The following is a 13,429-nucleotide window of genomic DNA, read 5'->3' as shown; positions in this document are numbered from 1 at the left end:
CATGTCCCCTGTACCTTGAACAACACCCATAATGTGCATTTAATAAAAATTATAGATGAATTAAGGTGTGCAAATACATTTGCATCAGAAAGGTGAAATGTCTATTTCTCTATACTGAAATAAATCAATTTTAATCAAAATGTTTATTGTGTCAAATCAGTGTGGAAATGAAAATATAATGATGCTTTGTTTCTATTCCTCTATTATATATATAAATATATAGAGAGACAATTAGTATATATTAATTTCTTACATAAGAAATACAAATTATCTGCAGTTCCATCATCTAGTAATAGTTATTTTTGTTGTATATTTTCTATTTTATTATCTATAATACTCTTGTTATTATATATTAAATTTGTCAATCCATATATTTCCATCTGTCTTTCAGAAATTCAAAAGACTCATTAAGACTTATCTCCCAACAACTATATAGTCTTTAATTAATCTAACTCTGTTATACAAATTATCATAGTTTCATAAATTTTCTTCCTACTAAATAAAATAAACTTACACTGAATTATTTAATTCTTAATTTTGTGCACCTAAGTTAATTGGAAACGTTTAATTTACTCTCCACATTTGAATATGGCTTACAAGTGTATACATAATAAATAATTCAAATATGATATATTTGTTGTGGAAATGCCTGCAAAAGGGAGTAGCAGTGAATTTTTCATTAGAAATGTCTGTGCTTTTTTATTTTAAAACTTCTGAAGATAGCTATTCTTTATTTAGGGTTTATTTGTTTTGCTTTTATTAGGCTTTTGGTTAATGAAGCTTTTCGAGTTTTTCATTTATCTTGATTTAAATTTCCTTAGTCTTAAAACTCAGGCCAATGTACCAGAGTTTACCAGTCCTTTTCAACTCCTATCTTTAGAGTGGAAGCCCTTGAAAATAAAAAATGTGGGGAAAGCATAATGGAAGTATTTGCTATCTATTATTGTTCCCCACTCTATGCATTAGAGTGTAGTTTCTGATTCATATACAAACATTTATATACCTACAGATTTATAACTTATTTTTCTAGTACTTATGACTCCAACCCATTTCAAAAATTTTTCTAAACAACCATTCACTGAGAGCAAACGTTATTTGTTCCTTTACCTTTTTGCTCTCTTCCCAGTTCCAAAAGAAGTCTAAATAAACACAACTTGTTATTTCTTGTTTTAAATTTATTTTGGAAAATGTGGCCACATTTTCACTTATCCTTTTCAAACAATTAAAACCTTCCCTTTTCACATTACATCTTCTTGAGTTATCTAATCTCCATTTTCATTTTTGTCTGAATAGCAGCACTAGAAGCTTTGTAATAGGGAAGTTAGAAGGTTGGGACATTAACAGTCCATAAAATATTTCTTTTATATATTTCAGTGTCAAATTATGTTTACCTAAATTATGTATGTACTTTGTTAAACAGCTTGGATAACTTGCATATCTCAGGAAGAATATAAAGCACAGAGAGGGTGAATGGAGAGGGGAAGGGAGGGGTGGCAGAGGGGAGGAGAGGAGGAGAGGAAACAAGTTTTGTATGTTGGTAGTGAGGTTTGTGATGACCACTGTCTCCTCCTGGAAGAAGTTTAATGATGAGTTAACTCAGTTTTTATCATTAAAATATTATACAACTATTTTATTGACCAAGTAAGGGAAACAAATTCTCCTTTAAAGCAACGTAAGGCAAAAACAGAATCTAGTGGAATCATGTGAACTTCTTGGGAAACTTAAGTTACTTAAACTTTGTAAACTGTATTGTTCTCCTTCAAAATGGGTGGTAATAGTAGTAAAACTCCCAAAATGAGATGTGATCATGTGAGTACAGCACTCCCAGCTGTGCCAGACACACAATGAACACATTACAATAATTATGCTCACGATCTCCTTTTAAGTGATACATTTAGTAATAAGAGGACCCCAGCCAGAGGCCCAGTCACATTAGTTAATCAGAATTAGTACATTTGCATTTGAGATATGAAATCCCAGACATCCTTCATGCATTATGTCCCGTAGTTATAACAGGATTGAAGTCATGTCAGATCCCTTAAACAACAGATTTCTAAATGTGTAGATTCCAGAAGGAGACAATTAAGAAGCAAAAAAATAAAGATAAAAAAATATAAACATACTAAATGGAATACACTGGATGGTATTATTTATTGAAAATGTTTTGGATTTTAAATGTAAATGCTGTGAAAAGAGATCCGTAAAATCCTATCAACTTAATTTACCAAACCAAACAAAACACAACAGCTAACAAAAAACAGTATAATCATTTGATCTCACATTTAAGCAAATCATGTCTCTAGCATTCAGCCATGATCCTGACTCAGTGGTTCTTATACTAAAAGAAAAGATGCCAAAGATGGAGTCATTATGACTTGAAATTTAAAGGTCTAAATGTTTAAGCTGATAAGTAAAGCACCGCCAGAGCGAAGTATGCCACAAAGAATCATTAATTGTACAGTAACCAAATTTTAATAAGTGGGGAATATTAGTGTAGAAGCACATGACTCACCAACAATGTGTTTTTGGTTTTGCTTTTTTTTTTTTTTTTTTTTTTGCAGGACAAAGTTCAGCATTTACAGAAGGCTTTTGCTTCAAGAGTAGATAAATCCACACAAACTGAACTTCTAGGCTATGATGTAAGTAGCTATATAAAACCATTTTTATCTTTTTTATTGGTATTCAGACCTCCACAGCTTATTTACTTCTGCTGCTGCTGTGCCCATGCATTGATTTAATAGGATTTAGTGGTTCACCATTCATCTTTTGCTCTTAAATAATCCCCAAATACCTTCTGGGACTGAAAAAGATAATTACAGGCACCAACTAGCGTACCAGTGTCTTATGAATTTCTTTAAACCAACAACTCTAATACAGTCTTTTGAATTAGTGAATTTACAGACATGTGAAAGAGACATATTAGAATACTAGGACAATTTGTTTTTAAGAGAGTACTAATTTATTAACTGTCTGATAAAGTTAATATGTTTGCAATCACTGAGGGCCAAGCATATCATTTTTACATTCTGGCACATAAAAGGAAACATAGCTTTGCAGAGAAATTTACAATACTATTTTAGCTCTTGGGCTTTGGTGCAGGTTGCAGAAAGTAATTTAATTGAAAGTTAGCATTTTGTCCTCAGTGTGAAATACTTGTTGAACTGTCAAAATAGGATTATAAAACATGTTTTAATACAAGATGGCTTCTAGTAATACTAAATGATTTTGGACAACTTTGATTCAAATACCTATCTTAAATAAAGCAGTGAAATTTTCACTTTGCCTAAGTTCATGACTTTAAATTTCCTTTTGATGGAAACATAGGGAATTATCTTCTTTATCTTGTATCTAACATTTGTGAGAAATCTCTTCTTTTAAAAAAAATGTATTAATATTATTTTTACCACTTTATTGACAAGTATTGGTAGAAGAGATAATTTTAAGTTTCATGAAGGGTATAATGGTAAAATGTATGTCTATCTGCATGTCCTTGTGTTTATAACATAAATATGATGTTACCATTGTGTTGCCTTTCAAAGTATATTAACATATTTAACATAAAGCTGTCTCTATGAGGATATAAACAAAAGTTTTCAATTCCAGAAAAATTGCTTTCAGATATTTATGTATATTATTTTTTAATTTAAAAAAATATTAAAAGCTATGCTTTTCTTTTGTGTTTTTCTCTTATATTCATTTAATGTTTATTCTAGATACCTAAATATTCTAGATATCAATATTCTGACTACAATACTTCTTGAATACCAGTGCTATATGTTATTTAAATGATGTTAATGTTTAATATTTTTTAAAATAAATGGTTTTTATTAAGTTCAAATGGGGTTTACCACAATAATTCAATAGGGGAGGTAGCTAAGTTGTAGCTACTAGCAATTTCCTATGCATTTTAATGCATATCTATGACCCATACTTTTCTTGTTTTTACAAAATTTCTTATATCAGTGCTATTTAGTTCTCCAGACATGTAAATAAAAATTTAAAAAGCCATGATCATAGTTAATTCTTCATCATTTGTAGCTTCTTTTCATATCTGACAGTGAGAGCTTAATGTATTTTACTGGTTAAAGAGTAATAATTTTTTGGTAGTGAGTCCTTAAAGGATCACCTTGTACAAGTTTCTGATATGATTTGGGTAGTCATTAACATAGAATGATATGTTCTAAAGATTTCATACTTTATACTTCCTGGTGATATATTATAAGACAATCATCAGAATCAGCAAATTAATTACCAAAAATATGCATCTAGAACCCTATGCCAGTAACTAGATGTAAGTGTTATAATACATTTTAGGGCAATTTGTATTGAAAAAACTGGGGAAGGAAATACTTTAAATAAACAAAATAGAAATAAGTAAAGTATTTTAAATGTGATAAACTGTGTGACTATTTGGAATATTATTCATCAATAGTGTAACTTTTTTCATGACTGAAATATATTTTCTATACTTTTCAATATCTATTTATAAATCATTTTTTACATTCTTATATTCAATAAGAATCATTATCCTTTGACTTACAACATTTTGCTCACATTTTCTCAGGAAATATAATTTGACATTTTAATTTTTCACAAATATGATATATATACCCACTATATGCTATATTTATTTGTAATTTGCAATAGTATTTATCAGAAAAAATAATGAAAAATCTTGTAGAAATCATGCACATTATGGATGATTTTTTTGTCTCTTATTTTTTTTTCTAAAACTGTCAATATTCGCCACAAATTGTTCTTTACAGATTATGGATCATGTTTCAGTGATATGACATTCAGAATGTCAGAACATAAGAGACTACAAGTAGCTATTAATTTAATTTCCTTGGGAAGACAGCTGTTACTACACATTTTGCTTAAGAAAGGAAATAGATCCCCAGAAGATATTGATTATAATGAAAACTATTAAAAGAAATTTCCAGATATCCACCACAGTGAATAAGTTCAAAGGTTTGTACAATAAACAACTTCTAGCCTGCAACAGATTTATCAGGAGACTTGAAACTAATGTTAGAGTACATTGTGCTCTGATTTCTAATGCACATGGCAAGAATTATTTAAAAGTAAATTCAGAGTATCTCAGCAAGGGCCTGTAAACACAATAGTTCTTGTGATGAGGGAGATTGTTAAATAAATGATGAATGTGTCTTAAATAATCAATGCCAGTTTAACCTCTTTTACCCTCCTCTGTCTGCAAAGGCTTAGTTTATTGAAAGATCAAAGAATAATTTCTTAGGTGTCACTTGAGTTATTAAAACTGGAGAGAATATGAATAGATTTTGTTAGGTAGCAATGTTGCCAATTACAAGATTACATTAAGAGGTAGGCAAGATTCTTCTGATTACATCAGTTGTATAAGTAGATACTTCAACAAAGCACATATGCTGCCTATCAACACTTTATAGTTTGAACTACTGCAAATAACATTTTGGTTAAAGTAATTGAGCATGAACAACCAAAATGCTACAGTGAAATTTTATATTCTGACAGTGAGAAAATTCATATCCTTTTACTAATTTGACACCTTTATGGAGAGTTTTTAAACTTCCTTTTGATGGTCTACAGAAGATTGTCATTTTAAATGTGGCTGATTTACTTTGGGTGTAAATTTTCCTTTCAATTAGTGCCTGAACTTGACTCAGAACTGTCACAGGGTCTCTAGATTACTCTTAGAGGCAGAAGCACTAAAGTTTTAAGAAGATCTTCCTTTCATTAGTATATGTTTTACACTTATATTTTAAAAGAAGTATTTAGTTGAACTAGGAATGCTTTGTCCATATTTTCTTTAAGAGTTTTAAAGTTACCAGGTATTTCATCAAATACTATTAATCACTGTCTAAATATCATTAATCTAAATATCATTAATGGTTTTCATTTGACTATTTAAAATCAACCGAATTGTGACATCACACATTTTGTCACGTATGAGTGAAGCATAAATCAGTCTGGAAATGTACGTTCACAGCACTGTGTGTTCTCCAAATATTTTAACGCATTTTCCAAATGATGGGATTTACTTTGTAAATGCAGCTTTCTACTTAACTAGTTGCATTATGAATATACATTTTGAAAAAATCAAAACAATTACCTATGTATTCTCAATTTATGCTATTTTTCTTAATTTAATTTTGGATCCCTCCCGGCACATTTAGTACTGTGCAGGGAGTTCTAACAAATAGGAAATAGTTCATCATGTAAAGAACAAAAGTAATTAGTTTTTACTGTAATTGTTTTATTAGCTATTAGAGCAGGAGAATATTTTGTGTTATGCTAACACATTATGTCAGCTTATGGGTTAAGCCCAATGCTAAGAATTGAATAACTATCAATTAGGCTCCCTCATCCAGCTACTAATAAACTGTAGTTTCTTAACTCTATTTTGGATCCATTCGTTGCCATCATCTTTCTTAAATTCAGTGCTTATCCTGATCATACATCAGTGTGCCCCAGTGTTTAGTAGATGAATACCTTTCCCCAATATACTCCATTCTTTAATATTTACTTATCTCAGGTATTTCTGTTAATTTTTACAAATTAAAAGAATCAGATTTAAAAACTGAATGATATATTCTAGATTTTCTTTTGAACTACAGTTTTTCATATTACATTAAGGGTAACTTTCATATAAGAACATTGATGAAAAACATGAAACATTGACTGCCACAGGTGCTTATTAATATTTAATGGAGGAATCAGCTTATCAGTGAAATTCTAAGGGCATCACTTTTGAAGATTTATACATGCATCGTTCAACAAATATTACTAAGTGCTTACTGGAAGCCAGGCCTTGTTCTAGGTACTTGAGATACATCCTTTAACCAAACAACAAATAATCCTGCAGGGAGCTTGCACTTTATTATACTTAAAATAAAAAATATAATAAGTAAAGTGTACGATATGTTAGAAGCTATTAATGCAATGTAAAAGAGAAAAATAACACAGGGAAAGATAATTGTGAATGTAGGGGTGTGGTCAGGGCTACGATCCGAAAATTTTAAATAGAGTGATCTGGGCAGGTCTGAGGATGAGGTGTGAGATGTGAGACTTGAAGGAGGTGAGGTGAAAAATCACATTTAGCCAGAAATTCTTTTGTGATGTGGTCCTTGCAACTCCTCAAAGACCCTCAATCAGAACAAATTGCTGTATCTTGGCTGCAGCCCTAGAATAAGAATAGTTTGCTTCATTTAGAGGCCCTGCAATATGAAAAAAAAATGCATTCTGGACCATTAAACCCTAGAATCAGACCCAGTGCATCAAGAGACTCCCATTAGGGGAGCCCAGACCACCTGAGGGAACAGCCTGCTCAGCCTCTTAGATCATATTCACTTAGGGGCACTGAGAAGAAAACTGTCGAATCGACTATACTATGTAAATTACATTTGCTTTTCTTCTTTCTTTTTTTGCATTCATTCTCTCCATCCTCTTCTCTGTGTACCACTCTTCTTCCAGCCCAGGCAGAGCTGAATCTATAAATTGTAAATGTGTAGTTACACTTCATTGTATATCAGCACATCCCATTTATTAGAGGTGTGCTACTAACAGTGAACAAATAAAGAAAACACTCATTAATTACTTGGTGAAAATTAAATGAATAGATTAACTAAGACTCTAATGATATTTTTATAATCCTAAAAATCAGTAACAAATCAGTATGCATTGCTTTACTTTATTCACAAAAATCATACAGAAGTACATATTGCTATCCTACATTTTTATTCTATATTGATTTGTTATATCTAACAAATATTTTACAGTGACTACTTTGTGCCTTTTAGAAGATGTATTAAATGCAAGTCAGCATAGACAACCAGTGATTTTAAAACATGGGTGACAACGTGCAGTTGTCTTTAACAGTATTGCATTGAATAGTTCCTTTTAAAATTCTGAGCCTTTATGTAGGAGCTAGATCATTCCTGGAATGTCTCCAGGTCTTTAATTCATTTCTGGCTACCTAGAATTGGTGTTAGTTAACAGATAATTCTTTCGTTAAGTGAATTTGTGGTTGAAATTCTCATGGGGAAAATAACAAGGCTTAGTGTTAACTATGAAAATTCTTATAATTGTAAAAATATTCATTAAAACAAAGCAAAGGAGCACACCCACACATATTTTATATAGCTTTAATTATGTAGGGGAGGAAAAATAACTTTCCCTCTAACCTTCTTGGCTGAGGTCTGCCCGCCACGATAATAGAGACAGAATAACTGTAGAAAACAAATAGAAGTTTAGTAGCATATATACTTCCTGTATAAGTGGGACATACCCAGGAAAAGAGTAATTCCCTGATATGGCCCAGACCACCACCTTAAATACCACCTCCAGCTGAAGGCAAAGAAGAGGGAGGGCAGTAATGGGAGGTTACCAGGAAAAACACAGTAAACAAGGGTATGGATGTTGTGCAGATTTAAGTTGGTGCCTTCTTCATTAATAGAATTTAATAGAATTTTCTAGAGATTTGGTCATTCTCTTCCTGGTACCGAGAGAGAGACACCCTTACAAATGGAGGTTTGTCTTAAAAAATGTAAATTCTTCTTACAAAGGGTAACTTCTCAATTTTTTAGAGCTTCTCCTGCTGTTTCTTAAAAATAACTAGCTCAAGATAATCCATTTGCCAAAGAGGCATGTTTTGTGCTAGTATATGTTGCTCCCTTTCATCTACTAATAATGATGATCATATTTGCTTAAAATTATGTTGATTCTTTGATAACATTAATAGTAGAGAAGAAAAGTAGATACTTGTTGAAAAGAAAATTTCTCCCAACCCACTTCTACTTCCATCTCATAGATTGCCATTTCTATAGGAAATCTAACTTCAAATATTTGCCTTAGAAAACTTTAGAAGTTATTTTAGTATTTTCCAGTGTGCTAAGTGGCATTGCATAATAGGGGATCCCTTCTGAAGGAAGAAAACACAATGTATATGCTAAGGGCATCTCTCAATATCTGTTTATGATGTACTATGCAGTTGTAGCTAATCATAATTTGTATTAATTTAAGCTCTAAGACTTTCTTCAAGTACTTGTTCAGTGTAAATCTTTGGAGATTTATATTATTTCTAGGGAAAGCAATGGTTTCCTTTAATGTGGTCTACAATCAGGAAAATCTGTAAAAGGAAATTTATTCTTTAAATATATATATACACACATATCTTTGCAATATAAATACAAAATATTTATATAGATAAATATATATATATATACACACCAAAACACAGTCTCTCAATACACACAGGAAACACCTGCATGACATAGCTATAAAAAAGAATCTACTTTTATTTACTCTACTTATTATAGAAGGTAGGATTCGATGCAAATTTTTTCAAACTTTTGTATGTATATAATAAGAATTAACAAATTATACACTAATATGTTTTAAATGGCTATTTGAATTTTAATATGATTAAATTGGATTCATACAATTTGTATATTTGTGATCCAATTATATTATACTGTGTATAAATTAAGATTTAAATGTTTTTAAAGGTAATAGTCACAATGACTCCCTAAAAACATTACTTTTTCAATATGCAGAAATCATAAAACCATATATTCTACATTGAAATTATAATGATGACAATTTTTTGCCTTAGCATAAGGATGTGACAGTACTTTATTTTTTTCATTATACCAACTGATGGCTTTTCTCTTTTGTCATGGTTGAGGCCTTGTTTAATCAGACTATTAGATTTAATTAATTAAATTTTTCCCCCTTTAGTTTTCTTATGATATCTGCTGTTCTCTGACAATCTCCTACTTGTAACTTGATTTCAGCAGCACAAAATAGGATAATATCTGTCAAGATCATTAGCATTCATAATGGCCTTTCTCTATCAAGAAGTTTCTCAACTACTTCACTCATACTTTGCAACTTGAGAATACTTGCATAGAGGAAGCAAAATAATTTTCCCTCTACCCTTCTAGGTTCTTGGCTGAGACACCCTTATAATAGAGTAACAAGACAAAAACATGTTTAGTAACATGTGTACATCTGGTATAGATGGGAGATACACAGGAAAACTAGGTTAATGCCTGAAATGTCCCAAGCTACCTTCTTAAATACTATCTCCAGCTAAAGACAAAAGAAAGATGTTGGGCAGCAGGGAGGCCAGTAATAGAGGTTATCAGAAAAAGTAGAATAAACAAGGGTATGGTTGTCTGGCATATTTAAGTTGGTGCCTTCTCCATTGATAAAAGTTTCTAGAGCTTTAATCATCCTCTCTTCTGGGTATAGAGAGGGAGATACCCTTAAAAGTAGAGATTTCCCTTATGAATGTTAATATCTCTTACAAGAGGGTAACTTTTATTCAGTTTTCAGAGCTTCTCCTGTGTCTGCAATTACTTAGAAATAATCAGCTTAAGATGATCCTTATGCCAAAGAGACATATTTTAGGGTGTCAAATTCTGCTCCCCTTAAGTCCTGCCTTTAAAACTTCCCCAAGAAGTCCCACAGTTCAGAAGCTGAGTTGATAAGTTGATCCATTATTTCACTGAACCAGTGTCTTAGTCCTGAGAATAGGTCAGTCCAGTTAAACTGTTGTGTCTCATTTCAGGAGTGGTCTTGCAAATGGGCTTCCAGTGTTAGGTCTATACTGTGCTTGCAATCAGGTACTTAGTAAGAGGCATTTCTGTAGAAAAAGAAAGATAAAGATTAATGATTAGAACAAACTATAACTCAGTTTCTGAGTCCAGGCATCAGCCAGTCAAGATTTCTATATGTCAGGCTCAGAGCATCTTTTTCAGTTTGATTGTCTCTGATATTATCAGGTGTTTAGGTAAACTTTTAGTGTCCCACATATCAACAAACATGGAAGATTGTCTCTACATGAGCTGTTGTAGTGATTTCTCTGAAGTTTATATCAAGTTGTTCACATTCAGTTTGCAGAGCTTTAGGAAAGGGCTCTTCTTTTCACCCATTCCAAATTAGAAGGGTGGGAGAAAATTGGAAGTGAGTTTGAAGAGTTGTAGCAAGATATTTGAGGAAACTGAAAGTTTCCATTCCAGTTTGCAGGTTAAAAAAAAAAACAACTAAGATAATTAATAGGACTAGAGTCTAATATCCACAAAGGTATGCTACTAAAACATGTCCCTCTATAATCACTCTCATTTTTACCAAAGACAATCAAAATGAGACGAAAACGTTTGCAAAATAAGTCTAGTCTCATTAAACTTGACCTGATTATTTACATAAGTGCAGCAAGAATAGTGATTGTATAGGTTCTTTTTAAATCTGCTTTGCTAGAACTTTCATAAAGGATCACAGATTGAACCTTTAAAAGCCTCAAGGCTAGGAAGCCAAGCCAAAATGTTGCCATCAGACTTTGCCTGAAAAACCTATATATATATCTCTTCTCAAGGTATAAAGATATCTTGAGGTTCCTGTACCTGCCAGAAAGTTGAACTTCCTTATTCACCTGGGAAGGTTGCTGGGAACCCTGTAAGCAAGGTACCAGGCTATTTTTCTAAGGGACATTATTGGCTTCATAAAATCAAACTTAGTTTCTTAAAGTTATGTGGTCATCTGATTCTAGGCACATTCTCAAATATGACATTTCAGTCAAAGCCTTGGCAGTATAGCCAGTGTTTCCAGTTTTGTCCTGTTATAAGAACAGAGTCTTATTGAATTTATGCAAATAAGTATAAAAATACTTAGAGTTTCTGAATTATGGAGGGATCAGCTAGGGAGAAGAAGTAATTGTTTCATCTTTATTCATAAAGCTATACTTTGCCAAATTGCTTTAATTCATACTTAGGTCAAGAGAAAAGAAAAAGGTTTCCTTAAGTCTAGAAAAACAAAACATTAAAGAACCAGCAGTGTTTCAAACAAAATGTCATAAAAATTATATTCATACTCATCACCTCATTCATTCCCATGTTATTAAATCTCACTCTTCATTAATCCAGTTCTTGCATTATTTCTGGCAATTCTTACCTAGCTGGGTTTCATGATCTTAAAGTTATCAGGAATTTGTATTCTAGAGTGCTTGTTAGAGTCCTTTTCATGAATTTCCTTGAAGATTAAGCACTTTTGCAAAAGCATGAAAGTAAAATAATAACTGTCTGTAAATGACAAATACTTAAAACTAGCTACTGTTAAAGATCCGATGAGAGTGCATAACAATGCAATTGACAAGGAAGTTTGCTTATGTGTCTGACATACATCTTAAGATAATAAATAGAATTACTTATACCAGTATAGATCAGATTTCTAGGAATTTCATACCTCATACATTTGCTTAGCCAAAAACACATCTTATTTTCCTTGCAGTTGTTTCCCTTACTGTTTCTACTAGTTTTAATCACGTTAATTAGAATTTTTAACCGTTATGAACTTTATAGTGAAAACTAAAAGTAAGCAGTTATAAACTGTATGTTACTACAGCATTCTTTACATTGGCAAATTAATTATTAATACATTTTATAATTTTAGAAGCATGTGCTCCTTTTAATAGTAAAATCTTTTGACGTGGCACAAGAAATGTTTACTAACAAACCCAAATGTAATTAGTTCCTCTATAATAGGAAACCAAAAGTAGATAAACTTATGTTCAATAATTGATGTTTAATATTTTATCTTATTTAGAAGTAATCTAGATATTTGATAAATTTCTGTCACTTAACTCAGCAAAATTCTAAGGATTGAAGTTACCAAAAGGATTTGGGAGACTATTTAAATAGATGTACCATAGTACATAATTACTGCTGAAACATTCACCTAAAAACTCTTATCCTTTTTAAATCACTTGTTCTCAACAATGATGTTTAAACTACTCATGAAAACGTTTTGAGATATTTGACAAAGTCAGCCATCATCCTAAACTTTTCTTGTTTACAAATTTTGTTAACAGAGGTAATATGAACTTTCTTCAACTAGTAAACCGAAGTAGAATGAGAGTTGGATGTCTGCTTTATATTTAATGACACTGAAGACATGTCTATTTTAATTAAACCAACAAACTTCAACTAGCTTTATTTACTGGAGATCATCCAAGATTCTTTGGGTTTTTTTAATTGGATTAGTTTCTATGTTTCTGAGAGTTTTAGGAATACTTAATTTATAAAGCACTTATTTTAAGTCAATTAAATAGAGCTCTTTTACAGATTAATTTTAGCAATAACATCTGGAGGTAGAAAAATACCACATCTACAACATACATATATAGACATCTGTAAATATACAGATACAAATATATATCTTATAGCTTTCATTTTAAAATTTTAGCTATGAGTCAGGTACAATATTAGTACCTGACTAGTTTATAAGAGACTCACTAGTTTATAAGAGAACAGTTAGGTCCAAATTGTGTTTCTGGAAGTTTGTTCACTAAGATGGGTAAAGATTCTTTTTTTCCTTTTTCCTACTAGTATTTGTGAAAGAAGAGACTTGGTATTTTTCATTTGCGCATTTTCCA

General features: G+C 31.4%; 1 protein-coding gene across 3 annotated transcripts in view; it reads left to right on the top strand.

Moving 5' to 3' along the window:
- CCSER1 (coiled-coil serine rich protein 1) overlaps positions 1-13,429 on the top strand; it is a 1,217,611-nt gene that overhangs the window by 690,093 nt on the left and 514,089 nt on the right. For 2 of the 3 annotated variants that reach the window (XM_082610971.1, XM_082610969.1), the window contains exon 9: positions 2,562-2,639. The exons of the other annotated variant lie outside the window; for it this stretch is intronic. In XM_082610971.1, the coding sequence (XP_082467097.1) occupies positions 2,562-2,639 (78 nt within the window). The remainder of the gene's footprint in view (positions 1-2,561; positions 2,640-13,429) is intronic. 3 annotated transcript variants of the gene reach the window in all.

The sequence above is a fragment of the Mesoplodon mirus genome (genome assembly GCF_964341445.2).
Source record: "Mesoplodon mirus genome assembly, chromosome: 2".
Taxonomy (NCBI): Eukaryota; Metazoa; Chordata; class Mammalia; order Artiodactyla; family Ziphiidae; genus Mesoplodon; species Mesoplodon mirus.
This window is presented reverse-complemented; position numbering and strand designations above follow the sequence as displayed.